Source organism: Carcharhinus amblyrhynchos, chromosome 21, assembly GCF_965287045.1.
Source record: "Carcharhinus amblyrhynchos chromosome 21, sCarAmb.v2.hapA, whole genome shotgun sequence".
Taxonomy (NCBI): Eukaryota; Metazoa; Chordata; class Chondrichthyes; order Carcharhiniformes; family Carcharhinidae; genus Carcharhinus; species Carcharhinus amblyrhynchos.
The window spans coordinates 11,666,423-11,691,361 of record NC_137344.1 but is presented as its reverse complement, the minus strand read 5'-3'; the positions used below and the strand labels follow the sequence as shown (position 1 = coordinate 11,691,361).

At 41.2% G+C, this 24,939-nt stretch overlaps 1 protein-coding gene across 1 annotated transcript in view; it reads left to right on the top strand.

The window, feature by feature from the left end:
- Positions 1 to 24,939, top strand: part of LOC145356640 (E3 ubiquitin-protein ligase rnf213-alpha-like) — a 168,548-nt gene that overhangs the window by 17,074 nt on the left and 126,535 nt on the right. Inside the window, exons 4-7 of the mRNA XM_080209486.1 lie at positions 4,044 to 4,679; positions 15,167 to 15,472; positions 18,550 to 18,788; positions 22,366 to 22,518. Coding sequence (XP_080065612.1) covers positions 4,044 to 4,679; positions 15,167 to 15,472; positions 18,550 to 18,788; positions 22,366 to 22,518 — 1,334 coding nt within the window. The remainder of the gene's footprint in view (positions 1 to 4,043; positions 4,680 to 15,166; positions 15,473 to 18,549; positions 18,789 to 22,365; positions 22,519 to 24,939) is intronic.

The following is a 24,939-nucleotide window of genomic DNA, read 5'->3' as shown; positions in this document are numbered from 1 at the left end:
CCTGCTGCCCAGGACTGTCCACAAATGTCTCTGACTCTGAGTTAGAGTCAGCGTCTTGGGACAGTTTCAACCGATTGGGAGTGGTTAGTGTTATAATCCAGAGTGTTTGATCATCTTCTTGGCATGGGTTTTGCAGTCAGCATAAAAGGAACAGATCTTGCTATTCAGCTCACCATAAAAACCTTAGGGACATTCATGAGACTTATTGTCGTCAAGTGTCTGCTCCAATGTGATGCCTACTACAGGAAATCTGAGGCCTCTTAGCAGCAGAAGAAAGAGGGAGGCTCTTCACTTAATCAGATTGAAGAATCCTTACGGAGCTACAGAACCCATAAAAGGAATTATAAGGCAAAAAATAGAAATTAGATTTCAAATTGTGAATAGAAAGCAAAATGAAAATTAAGAAATAAAGATGGAATTAATGGAGAGAGATAAGAGGCTGACAGAAAAAGTACTTCTTAAATCTAATTTTCTTATGAGGGGTGACATTCCACATTTTTAGAATTTAGTTTTTCAGGGCCGGAGAGGTTTTTAAGTTTTTTAATTAACAGATATCATGCCATTAAAATTCAGTCCTGAGTACAGAAGTACTAAATGTTGGGCAGCTACAGAAAATTAACACAGTTTGTGATTTCAATGGCAAATCCATTGGCAAGGACTGTAATGGTGCACCATCTGAAGGAATAGCAACCTGTGGATTTCCATATTTAGCTGCACATGTGTAGATACTGGAAATTGCTGTTCAGTTTCCCTAAAATAATGGTGAGCACTGTTTACCTCACCGTTATAGGAAATCCAAGCCAAAAGGTTTTGCGACCTGATTGAATGTATTTTGCCTGACTTCTTGATCGGCTATCTGAAAGGTGGTGTTATCCATCAGGGATCAGTTTGGTTTTGGGCTAGTCAGAATCCACAAAAAAAGCGTCCATGAAGGATTCTGATTTCTGTATCTTTTTTGCACCTGCCATTTTTTTGAAATGGAACTATATATTTGCTTTTGGCTCCCCAACTTATGACCTCACCTTGCATCTTCTATGTGGACCGCCTATTCCAGCTTAATCTACCTCTGCAGTTTTTGCTCTTGACCCAATTCTTGCACTCAGTTTGGCTATGGACCCAGCCTATGTTTCAGGAGTAAGTAATTTAATGGAAAAGATTGACTGTTGGCTTTCATCAGGCTTTGTGTCTACTCCAGCTGAGTTTTTGCAAATATATTTGTGATGTACAATGTTTTAAGATAAAAGGATACATTTTAAAGCCTGTGTTTAGGCACGCATTGAGATCACTCTTGAAAAGCTGGCAGCCTTATTTATATGGAAAATGGAGCGTTTTGAACATACTTGTTTCTAAATACTTGTATGATTAAGTTTGTTTATTTTATATTAATCTTGAAGCAAAGCAGGAAATATTGGAATTTTAAAAAAATATGCTGGAAATATTCAGGTTAAACACCATCTGTGGATAGTGAAACAAAGTTAACATTCCTGGTGATGAGTTTGGACATTAAGAACAGAACAACAAATTCTTTCATTGGCATTGGTTAAACTTATGCTGTAGATTGACAGGTGACCCAGTGATTACCAACTCGTTACTTTCAAGTAAAATTTGATTAGACGTTACATTTAAGTGTAGTAATTTGAAGGTTTATTTAAAATAAAAATCAAATTTGGAACAGTAAATAATTAGTTTGGTTCATGCCATTTCTTATTGACGTTATCAAAGATGCAGTGAAATGTGAAGTCAAAGTGCATTGAAACAGAATGTTTACTATATCTTCCAGACGTCAAGAAGCAGGGATGAAAGGAAATTAATAAGCCTTTTGATATGCAGATTAGCCTACTAAAAGGATGAATAGGTATTTACCCAAGTGAAATGGAGAACAATAGAGCTAAAGATTGAGGGTAGGAGTTCAAAGCGAGAAATAAGAATTGATGTCACGCTAAAAGAGGGACTTACAAGGCAAGTTGTTCAGATAAGACAATGTCAAAAGGAATAAGCATAGATTTGTGACAGGGTTAGTCATGTACTGGAGAAGAGCTGACTAGCATCCATGATCACTTCTCACCCTTCTGGAAGCTGAGCTCTCCCAAAACAAGGTGTTGCCTGAAGTCTGCTGTTTTAAACCCTAGGTGGGCTACTTCAAACCAGAAGGAAATTTCCCAAAAGAAAGACACAGGTCGTGTATGATAATTATTGCTGGATTTGGATCATGGTGTCAAAGTGTATGGGTTATTGTTTTGGGAAGTTGTATTCTCTGAGTTTAGGAAAGATGATAGATTTGAAATGTGGTTAATTTAGTTATACTGAGTGTGTAGCCATTATTTTAGTTGTGTAATTTTTGCTCTGTATTGTTGCCTTGTCTGTTTTATAGTTTAATAAATTTTTACTTGAATGATTACAATAATACTAGAAGTTTGCTTCCTTATTTTATGTCTTTATAATAAATTACAAAATAAAGAGTTAAGAACTGGTGTTCAAGTTTGGGTATTGGGATATCCTTGCATTTAACATTAGTGGGGTTCTTAACATAGATTTTAAATTACCCTTTTATGTTGGTAACATTTCTGCACTGAGCAGGAGTTATTCACCTTTTTAAAGTTTAAGTTTAGAAATGTTTTATTTCTATTAAATATTCTAATCTAACAATACAATCAATTCTCATTGTTTGCAACTTCCAATAATCACAATTTGTTTACCCATGCGAATATAGTTTTAGATTTAAACGTGATTTGCGGCCTCAAAGCTTTGTTCATCTGTGATTTTGAATGTTAAGCTGTCTCTTTTACAACGTAGAAAGTGTGCGTTGTGCACATACTGACTCTGCATGTGTGCAAGCTTGTTGTTTGTGATTGCATGGTTTGCAAGAAGTCTTGCGAAAAGTGGGAGCTAACTGTCTTTAGTTGGGGAAAGTTGATCTTTTTTGTAGCTATGTGATAGAAGAAAGATGGTTCTTTAAAATATAAGAACATAAGAAATAGGAGCAGGAGTAGGCCATTTAGCCCTTCGAGCCTGCCCCGCCATTCAATAAGATCTTGGCTGATCTGAAGTGGATCAGTTCCGCTTTCCTGCTTTCTCCCCATAACCCTTAATTCCCCTGTCTATCAAAAACCTATCTACCTGTGACTTAAATATATTTAGCGAGGTAGCCTCCACCACCTCAACGGGCAGAGAATTCCAGAGATTCACCACCCTTTGAGTGACCAAAACTCCACACAGTACTCCAGCTGTGGCTTCACCAGTACCCTGTACAGTTGCAGCAAGACCTCCCTGCTTTTATATTCTATCCCCCTCGCTATGAAGGCCAACATTCCATTCGCCTTCTTGATCACCTGCTGCACCTGCAGCCTGGGTTTTTGTGACTCGTGCACAAGGATCCCCAAGTCCCTCTGCACCGTAGCATGCTGCAGCTTTTCGCCTTTTAAATAATAATCCCTCCTACTATTATTTTTGCCAAACTGGATAACCTCACACTTGCTAACATTATACTCCATCTGCCAGGTCCTCGCCCACTGCCTCAGTCTATCCAGATCTCTCTGCAGACTTTCCACACTCTCCACGCAATTTGCTTTACCACTCATCTTCGTGTCATCAGCAAATTTCGTCACCCTACACTCAGCCCCCTCCTCCAGATCATCTGTATAAACGGTAAACAGTTGAGGCCCCAGCACCGATCCCTGCGGCACTCCACTAGTCACCAACCGCCAATCAGAATAGCACCCATTGATACCAACCCTCTGCTTCCTATCAGACAGCCAATCCTGTATCCACGCTAACACCTTACCCCCAACTCCGTGCACCCTAACCTTCTGTAGCAACCTTTTATGAGGCACCTTATCAAACGCCTTTTGAAAATCTAAAAACACCACATCTACCAGTTCCCCTCTGTCTACCGCACTAGTCACATCCTCATAGAAATCCAATAAATTCATCAAACACGACTTCCCCTTTACAAATATGTAAAAGACCTGTAGATTTGAGTAGATTGACATTGGTGTTCGTTGTTATCGCTCACATGGCCCGATTCTGATATCTTGTACTTTTAGAAAAAAAGAAAAAAGAAATCAAAGAAACCAAGTGCAGCTGATAAAGAGATCTCATCTGCTTCTCAACTTGTGCACTCCAGTGAAAGTCAACATAAGGACATTGAAAATAAACAATGCATTAAAGTTGGTGACGCAACTGATCAATATGGTAAAGTTGATATTGGTTACTCTGGCAGCAATGATCTGACCAGTGACCTAATTTCTGTGAATGACATTGTTGATGTGCAGAGTGCAGCAGGTAATGGGCATCTTTACAACGCAACAAATATGGGAGAAACGCCAGATGATTATAGTCCAATGAAAGATCAGGTACATCAAGGCTCTGCAGCATCTAAAGGTGGCGTTGAAACTGTTGAGGACAAGGATAGTACAGTCCAGACACCTGCTGAGAGTGTCCTGCTTCAACCAAACAACAACAGATCACCCTGTGTGATGAGTGAGGGGATTTTAACCACTGAGAAGGTGAGCAGTGAGAAAGATGGGTATGAGACTGAAAAAGAAGATGGTTCAAGTGAATCTGGATCGGCAGCTGACAGCGAACCACTTTATACAGCCGAGAGCGATTTGAGTAGCTCAGCTGAAGAAAATAATGACAAGCAATATGACATGAAGCAAAAGGATATTCCAGTCACTAAGGTTACAACTTCATTTTAACTTTTACATATGAAACAAACTGTTCAAGCCTCTTCAGGGTTTTAAAAAAATGCTGTTTCAGATTGATAACATTAACCTGAAAGTATCAAATTGAACTTGGCATACTAGAATAAATGTTGAAAAGGGGGATGTTTTGCTTGATGTGTTAAATTTCCTTTGGTTAATTGGAGTGTGGGACAGCGCAATTCCAAAAATGCCAATTATTTTTCAAACTTCTAAAACTCCCCTCTTCAACTTCCTTGAGCAAGAATCCACGGATTCTGGCTAGCTTCTGACACCTCACCTAATTTCCTACATAGTGGGCCTGAAACCTCCTTTTTTTTCTTTTATTAATTTGAAATGAATTTGTAAAATCAAATGCAGATTGGAGTAGTGACTATTGGCTGGTTATTTAATCGGTTTTACTCTATTGGATAACACTCAGTCGCCTCCTTAAGCCTATTTGAGCTGAGGTCCCTTCTTGAATCACTGAAATTAGGTACAATAAAAAAGCTAAATAAATTAGCTGCAATATAATGCTGAAAATAATCAGCAGCTCTGTGGGGAGAGAAACACCATTAACGCTTCAGGTCAGTGACAATTCTCCTGAGAGCTGGAATGGACTTCGGCTGAATGGTCTGTTATAGGTGACCCACGACACTATCATCTGAAATATTCTAATGATCAGTGCTTTCATTTAACTGATTGACCGTGATGTTGCTTATTAATATTGACGGGAATGCTTTAAATCCAATGGTATTTTGAAACATTTACTGAAAGCAAAATTAATTGGGTATAATGCTGCTGAATCTGCACAAGTTTTATTACTGGTAAATATTGGCTAGTGGTGTGACTTGAGAAACTTGACAATCCAGAGGGCCATACTGAAGCTAACTGGTTCAATTGATCTGCTTATTTTTATGCTTTGCTAATAATGGAGCATTTATGTCTGTGATGGATTATTTATTTAAATCTTGTTTACCTGTAACCTTGTTTATCTCAATATATTCAAAATTATTTAAGAAGCAAATGCTGGAAATCTGAAACAAAAGTATAAAATGCAGATTAGTCATCTGTGGGGAAAAATACAAAGCAGATTTTTATTTCACATTAACTTTTCAACAGAACTGAAAATGAGGAAACATTTAAATAGAATTAGAACAGTGTGTGAAGAAAGAAACCTTCCAAAGGATTACAATTTGTATGTTCTTTCAACAAGTGTGGAGCGACCTGTGTTTTATTTGTTTGTTTGTTCCTGGGTTTAATTAAAGTTAATTTAAAGAATGGGCGGCACCATGGCACACTGCTACCTCACAGCATTAGGGATCCAGTTTTGATTCCCGGCTTAAGTCTGTGTGGAGTCTGCACATTCTCTCTGTGTCTGTGTGGGTGCTCCAGTTTTCTCCCACAGTACAAAGATGTGCGGGTTAGGTGGATTGGCCATGCTAAATTGCCTAGTGTCAGGGGGACTAGCTAGGGTAAATTCATGGAGTTATAGGGATAGGGCTTGGGCAGGATTGTGGTCGGTGTAGACTTGGTGGGCCAAATGGCCTCCTTCTGCACTGTGGCATTCTGTGATAAGATAGAACAGGAGTCAGTTTAGTGTGTTTACAGCCTCTTGTATGGGACATGTGCATGTAAATCGAATTTGGTAATGATTTGATGCATCATATTGGTGAGATATAAGGTTGTAACTGAATTTTATGGGCTTTGTTAGAAGACCACATGCCTTTTTCAAACAAAAATAGAAACTACTAGGAAGACTGACACTCAACAAGCAAATCAGCATCTTTGGAATACACAAACAAATTTAACCTTTCAGGTATCAATTAGTCTAATGTCCTTTGTTCAGGATTTCTCTAGGGCATGATTTTTGTTAGCCTTTGGGATATGGGCATCACTGCCAAGGTCAACATCTATAGCTCATCCCTAGTTGAACTTGAGTAGGTGGTGGGTTGAACACCTGTTGTCCATGTGGTAACTCCCCCAGTTGAAGTTAGATGGCGAGTTCTGGGACTTTGACCCAGTGACATGGAGCTTAGTTGTAGATTAAAGGTTCTGCAGAAAAATGACAGACGCATAATTCTCATAATTTAAAAAAAAGGAAAGAAATGTGCACAGAAGGGTGTGTTGTCTGCCTGGTGCTCGGGTCCAGGATGTCGCATCTGGGCTACAGAGGAACCTGGAGTGGGAGAGTGAGAACCCGGTCGTTGTAGTACATGTGGGTGCCAACGACGTAGGCAAAACGCGAACTGAGGATCTGGGGAGGGAATTTGAAAAGCTGGGAATGGAATTAAAAAGTAGAACCGACAAGGTGGTATCTCTGGACTACTGCCTGAACCGAGTGCAGACGGGCGTAGGGTTGATAAGATTAAGGAAGTGAATGGGTGGCTCAGGGATTGGTGTGGGAGGAATGGGTTTGAATTTATGGGGCATTGGCACCAGTATTGGGGTAGGTGGGATGGGGTTGGTCTGAACCGTGCTGGGACCAGAGTCTTGGTGAATCGTGTAAATAGGACTGTAAACAGGGCTTTAAACTAATTAGGTGGGGGGAGGGTGCGAGGGTAGGTGACATTACGGGGTCTAAAGTAAAGGAGAGGGTACAGGTAAGGGAAGAGGCCAAGGATGTCCCAATAATAAAGGGAGTAGGGGGCGTGAGTATGGTTGGTGGCGTTCTGGCAAATAGGGTACAGGTGAAGGCTGGCACTTTATCTGAATGCACGAAGCATTTGGAATAAAGTGAATGAGCTGGTGGTGCTGATCAGCACAAATGGATATGATCTGGTGGCCATTACAGAGATGTGGCTGCAAGTTGACAGGGACTGGGAGCTGAATGTCCAGGGGTATCAAGTGTTTAGGAAGGATAGGTGGGAGGAAAAAGGTGGGGGGGGGGGCATAGCTCTGCTGATTAAGGATAGCATCAGGGTGGTAGTAAGGGATGATATAGAAACCAAAGAGCAGAAAGCGGAATCGTTGTAGGTGGAGATTGGGAACTGCAAAGGGAGGAAGACGCTGGTGGGTGTCATCTATAGGCCCCCAAATAATGATCTGGAGGTGGGTCGGGCTGTTAATGTGCAAATAAATGTGGCGTGCAGGAATGGAACGGCGATAATTATGGGGGATTTCAATCTACATATTGATTGGTCGACCCATGTTGGACGCGGTGGGCTTGAGGAAGAGTTCTTGGAATGCTGCCGGGATAGTTTCCTTGAACAGTATGTGTTGGAGCCGACGAGGGAGCGAGCTATCTTGGATCTGGTGTTACGTAATGAGGCGGGTAGAATTAGGGACCTTGTGGTGAAGGATCCTCTTGGGAAGAGTGATCATTGTATGGTGGAGTTTCTGATGCAGATGGAGGAGGAGAAAGTGGGTTCCCGGACATGTGTCCTTTGTTTGAACAGAGGGGAGTACGGTAGGATGAGAGAGGAATTGGCGAATGTTGATTGGGGGAGCGCGTTGGAAGGTAGGTCTGCTGAGGAACAGTGGAGGATCTTTAAGGAGATCTTTCTTGGTGCTCAGCGGAAATTTATTCTGATGGTTAAAAAGGATTGTAGGAGGAGAGATAATCAGCCGTGGATAACGAAGGAGGTAAAGGAAAGTGTTAAATTAAAAGCGGATGCGTTTAGAGTAGCGAAGAGGATTGGGAGAGGTTTAAATGTCAACAAAGAATGACAAAGAAGTTGATAAAGAAGGGTAGGATAAACTATGAAGCTGGGCTAGCGCTTAATATAAAAAAGGACAGCAAGAGTTTTTATAAATATATAAAAAGGAAGAGGCTGGCTAGGGTGAACGTTGGACCCTTAGAGGATGAGAGGGGGGACTTAGTGGTAGGGGATGGGGAAATGGCTGAGGCCTTGAATAACTTTTTTGTTTCGGTCTTCACGGAGGAGGACGTGAATAATTTGCCGGGTGTTAGCGATGGAAAGATGGTAGGAGTGGAGGGCCTGAATGACATTATTGTTACTAGAGAGGTGGTGCTCGACAGACTGGAGGGACTGATTGTGGACAAGTCCCCAGGACTGGATGGAATGCATCCAAGGGTTCTGAAAGAAATGGCGGAGGTGATAGTGGATGCCTTGGTGGTTATTTTCCAAACGTTGCTGGATTCCGGGGAAGTGCCGGAAGATTGGAAAACGGCTAATGTTACGCCGTTGGTTAAGAAGGGTGGCAGGGAATTATAGGCCTGTTAGTTTAACGTCTATTGTAGGTAAAATGTTAGAATCCGTCATCAAGGAGAAAATAGCGAGGCATCTTGAGGAGAATTGTTTGATAGAGCAGACGCAGCACGGTTTCGTTAAGGGGAAGTCATGTCTGACGAATTTATTGGAGTTCTATGAGGATGTGTCTAGGGCGGTGGATAGAAGAGAGCTGGTGGATGTGGTGTTTCTTGATTTTCAGAAGGAGTTTGATAAAGTGCCTCAGGAGGTTATTACAGAAGGTCAGGGGGCATGGAGTTGGGGGTAGGGTATTAGCGTGGATAGAGGATTGGCTGTCAAATAGGAGGCAGAGAGTGGGGGTCAATGGGTGCTATTCGGATTGGCGGTTGGTGACTTAATGGAGTGCCCCAGGGGTTGGTGCTGGGGCCTCAGCTATTTACCATTTATATAGATGATCTGGAAGAGGGAACCGAGTGTATGGTGTCGAAATTTGCTGATGACACCAAGATTGGTGGAACGGCAAATTGTGCGGAGGGTGTGGAAAGTCTGCAGAAGGATCTAGATAGGCTGGGCGAATGGGCCAGGAACTGGCAAATGGAATTTAATGTTGGCAAATGTGAGGTTGTCCACTTTGGTAGGAATAATGGTAGGAAAGACTATTACTTACATGGCGAAAAGCTGCAGCATGCTACGGTGCAGAGGGACCTCGGGGTCCTTGTGCATGAGTCGCAAAAACCCAGCCTGCAAGTGCAGCAGGTGGTCAGGAAGGCAAATGGGATGCTGGTCTTCATAGCGAGGGGGATTGAATATAAAAGTAGGGTGGTCTTGCTGCAGCTGTATAGGGCATTGGTGAGGCCGCAGCTGGAGTACTGTGTGCAGTTTTGGTTGCTGCACTTACACAAGGATATTTTGGCCTTGGAAGGAGTGCAGAGGAGGTTTACTAGGCTGATACCGGAGTTGAGGGGGTTGAACTATGAGGAGAGGCTTGTACTCGTTCGAGTTTAGAAGAATGAGGGGAGATCTCATTGAGACATATAAGATGATGGATGGGATAGAGGTGGAGAGGCTCTTCCTGCTCAGAAAGGACAGTAGGACTAGGGGGCACAGCCTCAAGATAAAGGGGGGGTGGTTTAGAATGGAGTTGAGGAGGAACTTCTTCACTCAAAGGGTGGTGAATCTCTGGAATTCTCTGCCCGTTGAAGTGGTGGAGGCTGCCTCACTAAATATTTTTAAGACGCGGGTTGATAGGTTTTTGATAGGCAAGGGGATTAAGGGTTATGGGGAGAGGGCGGGAATGTGGAACTGAGACACGACAGATCAGCCATGATCTTACTGAATGGCGGGGCAGGCTCGAGGGGCTAAATGGCCTACTCCTGCTCCTATTTCTTATGTTCTTATGAAATATATGAAAATATATTAAAATTTTGTTTGCTTAAGGCATTAAAACATTTTCTCTAGTATTTCTCAATTGGTTCAATGGGCTTATCTGTTTGTTGCCCAGTCTTTACTGAGTAGCTGAACTGAGCTGAGAAAGCAACAGGGACTTGTTATTGGATTCAATGTCCATTGTTAGGGAGGGAGCATTAGTTGAGACTTCTGCTCTGAACTGCTGCTCAGCAGTCTCTTTGGCTACAAGTGAGGATGGAATCCATTTACACTAACTTTCCCTATTAAGTTTTACATCAGCTCTGTGCTGAGGATAGTGCTATGTGAATAGTAGACACATGGGAAAGGGAATTAGCACCTGGGGAAATGTATTTCTCCAGCCTTTTCCCTCATTTCCTGCAACGACTCCATACATTGAAGTATTAACACATAAGAACATAAGAAATAGGAGCAGGAGTAGGCCGTCTAGCCCCCCGAGCCCGTCCTGCCATTCAAATAAGATCATGGCTGATCTGATTGTGGTTCAGTTCCACTTACCTGCCTGCTCCCCATAACCCTTAATTCCCTTATTGGTCAAAAATCTCTCTACTTGTGACTTAAACACATTTAATGAGGTAGCCTCCACTGCTTCAATGGGCAGAGAATCCAGAGATTCATTACCCCCTGGGAGAAGAAGTTCCTCCTCAACTCTGTTCTAAATTGACTCCCCTGTATTCTTGTTTCCTCTAGTTCTTGTTTCCATTCTAAGTGGAAATAATCTCTCTGCTTCTACCCTGTCTAGCCCATTCATTATCTTATGTCTCTATAAGATCTCCCCTCAGCCTTCTAAACTCCAACGAGTACAGGCCTAGTCTGCTCAATCTCTCCTCATAAGCTAACCCCCTCATCTCTGGAATCAACCTGGTGAACTTTCTCTGCACTCCCTCCAAAGCTAATATATCCTTGAGCAAATAAGGGGACTAAAATTGCACACAGTACTCTAGTTGCGGCCTCACCAGTAATTGTACAATTGTAGCAAGACCTCCCCGCTTTTATACTCCATCCCCCTCGCAATAAAGTCCAACATTCCATTTGCCTTCTTGATCACCTGCTGTACCTGCAAACTGAATTTTTGTGATTCATGCACAAGGACCCCCAGGTTCCTCTGCACAGTAGCATGTTGTAATTTTTCACCATTTAAATAATAGTCCATTTTACTATTATTCCTTCCAAAGTGGATAACCTCACACTTGCCAACGTTATACTCCATCTGCCAGATCCTTGCCCACTCACTTAGCCTATCCAAATCTCTCTGCCGACTTTCTGCATCCTCCACATCCCATTGGTCCCCTCCTCCAGATCGTCTGTGTATATGGTAAACAGTTGAGGCCCCAGCACCGATCCCTGCGGCACGCCACTAGTCACCAACGGCCAACCGAGAAAGCACCCATTTATTCCAACTCTATGCTTTCTGTTAGATAGCCAATCCTCAATCCACGCTAACACTTTACCCCCAACTCCATATATCTTAATCTTATGCAGTAACCTTTTGTGAGGCACCTTATTGAATGCCTTCTGGAAATCTAAAAACACCACATCCACCGGTTTCCCTCAGTCAACTGCACTCGTTACATCTTCATAAAATGCCAGTAAATTCGTCAAACGTGACTTCCCCTTTATGATTCCATGCTACGTCTGCTTGATTGAACCATTCTTTTCCAGGTGTCCTGCTATTTCTTCCTTAATGATAGATTCCTGCATTTTCCCAACAATGGACGTTAAGCTAACTGGCCAGTAGTCACCCACCTTTTCTATACCTCCTTTTTTTAAACAGTGGCGTTACGTTAGCGGTTTTCCAATCAGCTGGCACCTCCCCAGAGTCCAGCGAATTTTGATAAATTGCAACTAATGCATCTGCTATTACTTCTGCCGTTTCTTTTAGTACCCTGGGATGCATTCCATCTGGACTCGGGGACTTGCCTACCTTTAGTCCCATTGGCCTACCAAGCACTACCTCTTTAGTAATAGTAATCGTTTTAAGGTCCTCATCCCCCACAGTCCCATCACCTTGAGAAGCATTATAATTGACAAGAAAATAACGTATTGGAGTTTCTTTGGTTTTTAAATTTGGTTTTTAAAATTTGAACGGCGAAAGAATGTTCACCTTCGCTTCCTGATTGGTCTAAGCAGACCATTTGGCTTGTCATATGACAGCTAATATCAATGTCAGATCGGTTTTGTGTCCTGAGGAAACACCGACTTAAGTTGGAAGGCACGGTGACACAATGGTTAGCACTGCTGTGTTACAGCATCAGGGACCTGGATTCAATTCTGGCCTTGGGTCACTGTCTGTGTGGAGTTTGCACATTCTCCCCATGTCTCCTTGGGTTTCCTCCAGGTGCTCAGGTTTCTTCCCACACTCCAAAATTGTGCAAGTTAAGTTGATTGGCTATGGTAAATTGATGGCTGGGTAAATATGTGGGGTTGCAGGAATAGGGCCTGGATGGGATTGTTGTTTGGTGCAGGCTTGATGGGCCAAACGACCTTCTCCTACTTTGGAGGGATTCTATGAAATGCATCGTCAGCATTCTACTTGTTGCAGATGCACCTGTCCATGATAATATTGGTGGAAATGAGCATCTCAATCCTTGTGGAGATGAAGATCTATGTTCATATTGAGGATATCCTCAGTCGTGTTGTGTGGCACTACCACCATGCTAAATGGAATAGATTTAGAACAGATCTAGCAACCCAAAACTGGACATTTATGAGGTGCTGTGCGTCATTAGCAGAATTGTATTCAATCTCAATCTGTAAACTCATGGCCCTGAAAGTCCCTCACTCGACCATTAACATCATGCTCCAGGGTCAACCTGGGTTTGATGAAGTGCAAAGGATCGTGTCAGGACCAGCACCAGGCAAAGCTAAAAAGGAAGTGTCAACCTAGTGAAACTACTACACAGATCTATTTGCATGACAAACAGTGGAAACATGATAGGCAGAGCTAAGCAATTCTACAATCAATGGATCAGATCAAAGTTCTGCAATCCTGCCACAACCATTCCTGAATGGTGGTGGACAATTAAACAACTAAACAGAGGAGAAGGCTCCACAATTAACCCCATTTTCAATAATGGGTGAGCTCAGCACATCAGTGCAAAAGTCAAGGCTGAAGCATTTGCAATCATCTTTAACCATAAGTGCCAAGTGGGTGATCCATCTCAGCCGCATCTGAGGTCCCCAGCATCAGAGATGCTGGCCTTCAGCCAATGTGATTCACTGCACGTGATGGTCAAGTCACTGGATACTTGAAAAATTATGGTCCATTACAACATTCTGGCAATAGTGTTGAAGACTTGTGCTCCAGAACTAGCCACACACATAGCCTAACTGTTTCAGTATAGCTACAACATCTGCTTGGTAATGTGAAAAGTTACCTGATGATTATGTCCAGATCTCACACAGCTTTACAAATCCAACCTGGCTAATTATCACCCCATCAGTTTCTGTAACACATTCCAATATGAACGCTACCATCTAGAAGGATAAGGGTAGCAGACACATGGGAAAGGCACCGCCTGCCAGTTCCCTTCCAAGTCACATATCCTAACTTGGAAACATATTGCAGTCCCTTCACTGTATTGAAATCTTGGAACTCCCTTTCTAACAGCATTACGATTGTACTTAGAGCACATGGAGTGCAGCAGTTTAAGGAGGTAGCTCACCGCATCCTTCCAAGGTAATTAGGGTTGGCGTGAAATGCGTGCCTAACACAAATTTCTTGAAACAAGTTACTTGAAGGCACTGATTGAGATTCCCACTTTAAAATTCCGGTAGCATTTTTCATCTGGAAAACTGACAATTTCTAAATACTGTAAAATAATAGGATTTCAGTCATATATTTATCTCGAAGCAAAACTGCAGAGACTGGGCTTTGACATTTGGAATGCAATAGTTAATTATTTTGTCCCTCTGGCACAGGGGAGTTTCATGCCTTAATGAATAACAGTCTGCTGAAACCTTTAATATAATGTTTAAACAGATTGTGAACAAATAGGCAATATGACTACTGTCGAGTTTAAAATAGTTCTTGCCCACACTGGAGTTGTAAATAACTAATTTAGTTCGTGTTGTTCCTTATTAAAGTTATCAGAAATACAGTGAAAGGTTGAGTCAAAGTGAAATGGATATCATCAGATTTTAAATTTCGCTTTTATGTTGGTAACATCTCAGAACTGAACTTGAGTTATTTACTTTTTAAAAATGTAAGTTTAAAATGTTTATTTACAGAAAATATTCTAATCTGACTACTTAATTTGGGAAAGTTGACCTTATCTTGTGGCTATGTAATGGAAAAGGGATGGAATTTTACAATATGTAGAAGATGCGGAGACTTTGGAGAGGGTACAGAAAAGATTTACCAGGATGTTGCCTGGTATGGAGGGCATTAGCTATGAGGAGGGGTTGGAGAAACTTGGTTTGTTCTCGTTGGAACAATGGAGGGTGAGGGGTGACCTGATAGAAGTGTACAAGATTATGCGGGGCATTCACAGAGTGGATAGTCAGAAGTTTTTTCCCAGGGTGGAAAAGTCAATTACTTGGGGGCTTAGTTTAAGGTGCAAGGGGCAAGGTTTAAAGGAGATGTACGAGGCAAATCTTTTACGCAGAGAGTGGTGGATGTCTGGAACTCTGCCAGGGGAGGTGGTAGTCTTTCTGCACTGTAGGGTTCTATGATATGATAGTGAGTTTTAAGGGGCACCTGAACAAATACATGAATAGGATGGGAATAAAGGGATGTGGTCTCTGGAAGGGTAGGGGGTTTTAGTCAGTTTGGTAGCACGGTCTGAGGAGCCTGTCCCTGTGCTGTAATTTTCTTCTCTGACCTGTAATTGAGTAGATTGATATTAATGTTCATTGTTGTCACTCACATGGCCTGATTCTGATATCTTGTATTTTTTTTAAATCCAGAAAAAAAGAAAAAAGAGATTGAAGAAATTGAGTGCAGCTGATGAAGAGATCTCGTCTGCTCTTCAACTTGAACACTTGAGTAAAAGTGAACACAAAGACAGTGAAAATGAACAACACATTGAAGTTGGTAACACAACTGATCAATACAGTAAAGTTGATAATGAAATCAGAGGTTACTCTGTCCGCAGTGATCTAAATTCTGTGAATGACATTGCTGATGTGCAGAGTGCAGCAGGTGATGGGCATCCTCTTAACTCAACAAATATGGAAGAAACTCCAGATGATTATAGTCCAGCGAATGATCAGGTACATCAAGGCTTTGCAGCATCCAAAGATAACATTGAAACTGCTGAGCACAAGGATAGTACAGTCTAAACTACTACTGAGGGTGGCCTGCTTCACCCAAACAGGAATGTGATGGGTGATAAGATTTTAAGCACTGAGAAGGTGAGCAGTGGGAAAAAGGACATTGAACTTGGAACAGCAGATAGTTCAGGTGAATCTGGATCAACAACTCTTAATACTGAAAGTGAGCAAATTCATCCAACCCACAGCAATTTGGGTAGTCCTGTTGAAGAAAATATTAAGAAGCAACATGATTTGAAGAAGGAAAAGGACATTCTATGCAGCAAGGTTACAATTTTACTACAATATATATAAATCAATTTATGACTACTTTAGATTTAAAAGGAACAGAATAGTGTTTCCAATCAATAGAAATAGCTTGAAATTATCAATTGTAATTTGGCATACCAGAACAAATGTTGTAAAGGAAGATAATTCTGCAACTGTTTTTTCTTGGACAGTTAGTAGAGCAAGGAAATTCTCCTTGACTTTTGATGGGGCATATCTTTTGGAGGCCTCTGCCTCACCTAATCTGCTATTTATGAACTTTGAACGGCCCCTAATTATTTTGTCCTATTTGCTAGTTTCAATTAATTTGCAAGCAGAGACAGTAATATTGAATAATTATTATAAGTACTGAAAATGCACATCTGGCAGCATCTATGGAGAGAGAAACACAGTTAACATTGAGTCTGTAGGACTCAGGGCTTTTGAAAAGACATTTTTCAAATGTCTCCTGTTCGAGTATTTGTTTGGAATTTTTGGGTTGTGGGCAAGTTTATTGTCTGTCCCTGGTTATGCATGAAGTTGCTGATTTGCCACCACCATGCAGGCCATGGGCTGAAACCTGCTCCCCTTGTCCCCACAATGTCATTGGAAAGAAGCTCCAAGATCTTCATCCAGCCATTCTCAACACAGTTGAGCACATTGATTCTGCAGAAGGATTCTATAGACTAGTCAACTCCTATAATTGATTTAAAAAGCTCTAGAATTATGTATGAGCTTTCACTTTTCTCCACTTTGAAGAGATATGGACAGTAGTCCCTTTTTTTATATATAAAATGCTCGCTGGTTTGTTTCATTATGGTTGCTATTTTACCACTTGCATTTAACAAAGAACAAAGAAAGTTATAGCTCAGGAACAGGCCCTTGGCTCTCTCTGCACCGACCATGCTGCCAAACTGAACTAAAACCCCCTATCCTTCCTGGAACTGTATTCCTGTATTCCCAACCTATTCGTGTATTTGCCAAGACACCCCTTAAAAGTCACTATCATATCTGCCACTACCTCCCCTGGCAGCGAGTTCCAGGCACCCATTATCCTCTGTAAAAAAAAACTTGCCTCATACATCTTCTCTAAACCTTGCCCCTCGCATATTAAACCTATGCCTTCTAGTAATTGACTCTTCTACCTTGGGAAAAAGTTTCTGACTATCCACTCTGTCCATGCCCCTCATAATCTTGTAGACTTCTGTTAGGTTGCCCCTCAACCTCTCTTTTTCCAGTGAGAACAGACCAAGTTTCTTCCATCTCTCATCATAGCTAATGCTCTCCATACCAGGCAACATCCTGGTAAATCTTTTCTGTACTCTTTCCGAGCCTCCACATTCTTCTGGTAGTGTGGCAACCAGAATTGAATACTATTCCAAGTGCGGCCTAACGAAGGTTCTATAAAGCTGCAACATGACTTGCCAATTTTTGAACTCAGTGCCCCGGCCGATGAAGGCAGGCATGCCATATGCCTTCTTGACTGACTTCTCCACCTGCATTGTCACTTTCAGTAACCTCTATCTGTACAGCTAGATCCCTCTGCCTATCAATGCTCTTAAGTATTCTGCCATTTGATGTATTTTTCCCCATCTGTCTTTCTGCATCCCATTTTCTCCCCCTATACTTCCAGGTGTGAAACATTTGTTTTATTTCAGATAAATTAATTTCAAATCTCACTTATGTAATTAGGGCACTCAGAAAACTTTTGAACCGAAGGTTTCCATGTCCCAAACCAACTTGCATTCAGTGGTCAAACTGCCTAAAAACCCATTTGTTAGTGTTATGTGAGTGTGTGTGAACAAGTGACTATCAGAAAAATTTGAAGGATTGAAAAGCTAGCACAGAAATGAGGCATTTCCAAATCTTCAGTTTTTAGAATTCTGTAAAGGAAATCAAATATCTTGAAGGACTGGAGAACAAAATGGAGAAACTCAATAGCAAATAGAAGCCTGACAAAGATAACAATTCCTGCACACTGCTTTCTGTTTTAGATTTCTCCGGGGAAACTGGTATTTCAAAGATATGCAAAACTGTAGAGTGATGGATATGCCATCCACTTATCCACTTGAGCTTGGAATGCAGTTACTAACTGCTACCTTAGAAACTGCAGTTTTTTTTCCCCCCTGTAAGGAAAGCAATGGCTTAATTATATTAAGGATGTTAATGAAAGAATTTCTGGTAGTTCATAAAGCCAAGTTCAGTCCTTTTTTGATTGATGATGACTGTGAATCTCCTGAGCAGTGATTGGCATGTTGTGTGGGGGGTAAAAAAGCACAAACAGTAGAGAATAGAAGATCTACTTACAGTTCTGACCACTGACACTAAACCAAACCTAAAGAAAAACATGTAGCGTCAAGACATCACTTTTTTTTTTATTCATTTGTGGGACATGGGCATCACTGACTGGCCAGCATTTATTGTCCACTCCTAGTTTCCCTTGCTCAGAAGGCAGTTGAGAGTCAATCTCATTGATGTGGTTCTGGAATCTCTCATCAGCCAGACCAGGTAAGGAAGGCAGATTTCCTTCATCAAAGGACATTAGAGAACCAGATAGCCTTTTCCGAAAATTGACAATGGTTTCGTGGTCATCAGTAGATTCTTAATTCTGGATTTTTTTTATTGAATTCAGATTCCACCATCTGCTGTGATTCGAACCTGGGTCCCCAGAACATTAGCTGAGTTTCTGGATTAATAGTCTAGCGATAACACCACTAGGGCATTGCCTTTCCACATGGCAGGTGCATTCAGACTTTTTTTTTGTCTTCCAGGGTAAACATTCAGTAACATGTGATCAACAGAATGAAAAGAAAGGAATGGAACATGATACTGAAGTTGGGCAAGAACAGTCGATTGATATTTCATTGTTACCAATGAAACGGAAAAACAGTACAGAATTGTCTACAACAACAGTGAACAACAAAAGTAATGAAAAACTTAATGAGGGCTTGAGCAGAAAGGACAAAAAGAAGAAGAAAAAAGAGTCAGCTAACAAATCTTCTATCCAAAGGTGGGCAGTGCTAAGTTGAGGGGTAGAACAAAGTAAAATTGTTTACTAAATAAATATCAAGCATGAGCTAACTTTAGATTATTTAATTTCTAAAATATTTAGACATTGCATTTTGCTACAGTATCTTTTTCATCATAATGTGTCAAATTTACATTTTACGTTTGCATTTTATTTTTTTCTCAAAATATCTGTTGGATTGAGAAGTTTACCAAAATTGCAATTATAAACAGTAACAATAAATCTTTCTGAATGGAGAACTCTCTTTTTTAACCTCCAAAGTATTTGTTATTTTGAATTGTTTTGAAACTTGCCCATCTGTTTATGAAACTCGAAAGAAACTTTGTTATGCTTTTGTCTGTTTGCCATTTAAAATTTGTATATTTGCAATTACAATTGAAATCTCCTGTGTGAATTTCTGATAACGTAATTACTTCCTCACATAGCTGGTGATACCTATTTCACTCAGTTTTACATTTCTAAGCGCCCCTCCTGCCCCACCCCCAAATCTATATGGATGGCAGACAAACTCCAATTTTGCAATCTTGTTTTTCCAGAATATAAGAACATAAATAGGAGCAGGAGTAGGCCATCTAGCCCTTTGAGCCTGCCCCGCCATTCAATAAGATCATGGCTGATCTGAAGTGGCTCAGTTCCACTTTCCCGCTTTCTCCCCATAACCCTTAATTCCCTTGTCTGTGAAAAACCTATCGACCCGTGTCTTAAATATATTTTGCGAGGTAGCCTCCACCACTTCAACGGGCAGAGAATTCCAGAGATTCACCACCCTTTGAGTGAAGAAGTTCATTCTCAACTCCGTTCTAAACTGCTGCCCCCCCCCCCCCCCCCCCGAGGCAGTGCCCTCTAGTCCTGCTGTCCTTTCTGAGCGGGAAGAATCTCTCTACCTCTACCCTATCCATCCCTTTCATTATCTTATACGTCTGTATAAGATCCCCCCTTGTCCTTCTAAACTCCAACGAGTACAGACCCAGTCTGTACTGACCTGTGGCTAGCTTTGAGTTATTTGTAGTGCTTTTATCTCTAAACCCGGAGGTTGTTGATTCAAGCCCCATTATGATGGTTTGAGCGCAGATTCTGACCATATATCAGTTCAATCTTGAGGGAGTGTTTGCACTGTCGGCGGTTCTGCATCTTTTCTGAGGGATTAAATAGAGACCCTATTTTACCTGTGATTGTTTGAAGAAGAGCTCTTTGGTGTCCTAATGAATATTGATTCCTCAAACATTTTCACGAAAACAGATTTCCTGATCATTTATCTCACTCCTGTTTTGGGGGTCTTGTTGTATCAATGCTTACCTATGTTCGAGGTGGAGATGCCAGTGTTGGACTGGGGTGGGCACAGTAAAAAGTCTCAATTCCAGGTTAAAGTCCAACAGGTTTATTTGGAATCATGAGCTTTTGGAGTGCTGCTCCATCATCATGTGAGTCTGATGAACGAGCAGCGCTCTCATGTTGTGAGGCTTCTTACTGTACCAATGCTCGAACAGTGATTATACTTCCAAAGTACTTCATTGAATCGTAGAATCCCTACAGTGCAGAAGAAGGCCATTTAGCCCATCGAGCCTGCACCAACAACAATCCCACCTGGGCCCTTGTCCCCATGATCCCACACATTTATCTTGCTAGCCCTCCGAAACTAAGGGGCAATTTAGCATGGCCAATCACCCCAACCTTTGGGACTTTGGGAGGAAACCTGACTATCCGGAGCAAACCCACACATACATGGGAAAACGTGCAGACTCCATGTAGACAGTGACCCAAGGCCAGAATTGATCCTGGATCCCTGGCACTGTGGGGCAGCAGGGCTGACCACTGTGCCATCATGCTGCACTTAACTGGCTAACAAAATGCTTTAGAATATCCTGTGCTCGTAAAAGGTAGCAAATAAATGCATCTTTTTTATTTGGCTGTACAAATAAAATAAAACTGTACGACATCAGGTCCTAATTTTAATAAGAAACTGAATTGTATCAGTGTGCTCAGATCAAGTTATTACTCCCTATCAGCTCTTCACTTGAAGTTTACACTTGATTTTGACTTGATAGAAGATTGATTTGCAAAAAGAATTTTGCAAGTCGTGCACTTTCTGACCAACAATTCCTGTATCCTGCTGTCCTGAATGTTGGTGTCACAGTTTATGTTGACATTTTGCTTTGACATTTCCTGTGTCAAGTCGCCATGATTACTTGCCTTGGCTAGTAGATAGCAAGTGGAGCAAATTCCTTCCTTTCCCAGCTCTGTTACCATCTTGAATCCTTCTTATGAAAATGCAGTTGCTTCAGTTTTTGCTTTTCAATTTTCCTTTTTCTCACTGTCTTGCCCATATTGAATGCTCTTTTTTTATAGCCCATACAATTTTTTAAAAAAATGGTCTCCCACCTCCCTACCTTCTTCTCATACATCACCCACTCCTTACTTGATTGCTCTATTCTGTTTAGTGTTTTGCCTCCTGCTCCCAGCCGCCACCATATAATAACTTTCCAAACCATTAACCTCCTTTTCTCCAGAGTCCATTATGCTTCAAGACCTTCCATTTTCTCATTGGTGCCTATCACAGCTACCTGCTCTGATTATTTTTCTCTGGCAGCCTATGTCAAGCCTTGCTGTCAGTTTTCCTCATCTCAACATGTTTAAATACAAGATTATCACCACTCATGGTGTGCTGTGGTTCCAAAAATATCTCTGCCTGCAGTACACTTTCACAGCTGTGTCAGTAAAGTTGAGGTGGTTGAGTTTAAATCAGTCAGAAAATTACATCCCAAATGTCATGGTGACTGGTGAAGTGACTATGCTTGCCATTGACCTCAAAGAAAGCTGCTTGCGATGATCTAGTGATCTCTTACCATAGATTTCCCCTTTCCCAATATTACTTTGAATCTTCACAAAGTCAACATCTCCAGACATCCAGCAACAGTGATGTCATTAATTAACAGGGTAAACACTGAATCATATTGAAATATTCTCACCAACAGCAAACCAGGAAGTAAAATTCACTGATTATCCCTTGCAGTTAAGTTTTACAGCGCACAATAAGCAATTTGACATTTAAATAGAATTAAGGTGGAAGCTACTTCCCAAAGCCTTACAGAACATCAGTTATATTACCTTGCATTTTTAAGCTGAATGTATAAAATTGTGTTAAACAAAAAGTTTATTGAAGTGGAATTATAGAAATCCTACTGTACAGAAAGAGGCCATTCGGCCCATCAGGTCTGCACTGACCACAATCCTACCCCCGTATCTCTACATATTTACCCACTAATCCCTCTAACCTATGCATCTCAGGACACTAAGGGCAGTTTTAGCATGGCCAATCAACCTAACCTGCACATCTTTGGACTGTGGGAGAAAACCGGAGCACACGGAGGAAACCCACGCAGACATGAGAATGTGCAAACTCCACACAGACAGTGACTCAAGCTGGGAATCGAATCCAGGTCCCTGGAGCTGTGAAGCAGCAGTGCTAATACTATGCTACCATGTCGTCCAATGCCAAATATTGTCTTTCGAGGATGAAACTGTTTTATGTTCTTTAAAAATTGTATGTTTTAATCAACAGCTGGAACATTTTGAAGCGAGAAGAAAGTATTGGCATTTATTTCCATGCATTATTATCGAAGGATTTTAAATTCAATCCGCAATCAGATGTGGTAGTTGTAAGAGGTCTTGACAACGACTGGAGCACAAATAAGTTGGAGATGAATGTAACCACGTAGGTTTCCAATTTATTCGCTTTTGAGGGATTTACTGGTGGAGTTCTTTCAAGGCTTTTTTTTGTTTAATTTTATGGATTATGGATTTGATTTATATGAACTTCCAAAAGACATTGATAAAATCCCCCACGAGAGTTTTTAGCTAAAATTGAAGCTCATGAAACTGAAGGAAAGTTATTAACTTGGTTAGAAAATTGGTTAAGGGGAGGAGGCAGAGAATAGTTACAATCGTTAGGTATTCAAATAAATAGCATGTGGCTAGTCCTGCAAGGATCTGTTTGAGGCCACACTTATTTGCTCTTTATTAACCGCTCATATGATATGATAGAAAGTCACGTATCCAAATTTACTAATGACAGAGAAGGTACGCAACATTGTAAGCAGTTGAGTTAGAAGTATAAAATTGATATATGGGCAAAAATGAGGCCATCTACTTTGGGTCTCAAAGAATACTTTATAAATGGTGAAAAACTAGAAACCACGGAAATACAAAGAAACTCGGAGGTTTAGATATCGAAATGCCATAAATGAGTACAGAAAATAATCAAGAATGTGAATGTAATGCTGGTCTTTGCTTCTAAAGTACTAGATAATCAGGAAGTAAAAGTCTCAGGTCTACTAAGTTCTGGTTAGCATATACTTGGAGTACTGGGAACAGTTCTGGCTACCTTAAGGAAAGATATACAGATACAATGTACCAAATCCAGTTGTCCGAAAACCAGACAACTTGCTTTCTTGTGGGCTAACATAACAGTACCAATCCTGATACTGGTGTGTATCACTGTCACCACCATTGCCTATGTGGCCGCTGGCGTTAAAGATTGCCACTGAGAACTCTCCCTGCACGTGCAGTGCAATCACTGATGTCATTCCAAAGCAGGGGCTGATCCATTTTTACTTCTAAAAGAATGTTCTTGTCAATCTTGTATCAGGATTAAGGTGGGAATACTTATTTATAGATGGCCATAGGAATCAGAATGGTTGTGTCCTTGGATATGTTGGTTTCTTATAGCTTTACAATGATGAAAATGCATGATTGAAATGGGCAATTCGAAGTATGAGAAATTCCAAAATGTGGCATAGCCTCACTTCTGCGGTTACTGGATTTGAGATATTGCATCTTGAAGGGAGCTGCAGCATAGATTTACTGGAGTGATACCTGGATTCCAGAGCGATTGATAACTTTAAAAAATATTTTCAGACTTCCAGTGACTGACTTGAAATCATCAGGTGATTTTTCAGTTTAAAACTTTAATTGTATAAAAATTAATTGAAAGCAACAGTGACTAAAGACTACTTTAGTAGGCAACTTACACCCTGAACTCCAGAAAATGATTTGCCCCCTTTACTTTTGCCAGAACCAAAAATCCTTCAATATAGTTATACAGTACCATACACACTACAGACTGGCAGTCCATGAACCAAACAATCCATACCCGCTCCCAGTTTCCACTGGGTTCACATTTCTCTGTTTTACTGAGCAAAACAGTGACCACCTTAAGGCACTTCTTTCAGTTTTTGTAGTTTACTAATTCGCTATCAGCTATAAAGCCAGTTCTGATAATTCTTCGCTTTGAACACCACCTCCCTACACCAGGATGAATCTCCTGGATTCTTTGGGTGGCTGTGGGATGCATCTCTTTGACTAGAGAGCATTTCCCCCTCACATCTTGCTTTGGTGGCTCATTAAATTTTATTTATCAGTCACAAGTAAGGCTTACATTAGCACTGCAATGAAGTTACTGTGACATTCCCCTAATTGCCACAGTCCAGCACTTGTTTGTCAATGCGTCTAGCCAATGTGTTTTTCAGAATATGGGAGGAAACCAGAGCAGCGGGAAGAAACCCATGCAGACACGGGAAGAAGGTGCAAACGCCACACAGACAATGACCAAAGCCAGGAATCGATCCCAGGTTCCTGGCGCTATGAAGCAGCAGTACTAATCATTGTGCTACTGTGCTGCTCAGAGGACTCACAGCTTCTCTCTGTTAACCACGCAAATTGTCATCCTTTTTCTCTTCTGCCCAAAGCTAATGGTGGAAAATCTATTCACTGTCAGCACAGCTGCTCTCACATTTGTTTCCAGGTGTGAGAACATTGCACCTTGCTGAACAAATCTCTTGACTGGATTGTTTTTGTTCCCATATCAGCCAAGCCAAGCCATTATTGTCAGGCTAAATTCAGAACTGGTCACATGACCCTTCAATTCTTCTTTTTATCTTTGGTTCAAGACACAATCCCAAAGCATAACAATCTTACAGACTTTATATTTGTAACACCTCCCTCCTCAAAGATAAAAAGTCACCACTGAAGGGAACACAGAGTAGATAGAGAAAACCTATTTACTTTGACTGGGAGTCTAAGATTGGGATTGAAATTAGTGAACACTTCTACATACAAAAAGTTGAATTTTGAACTG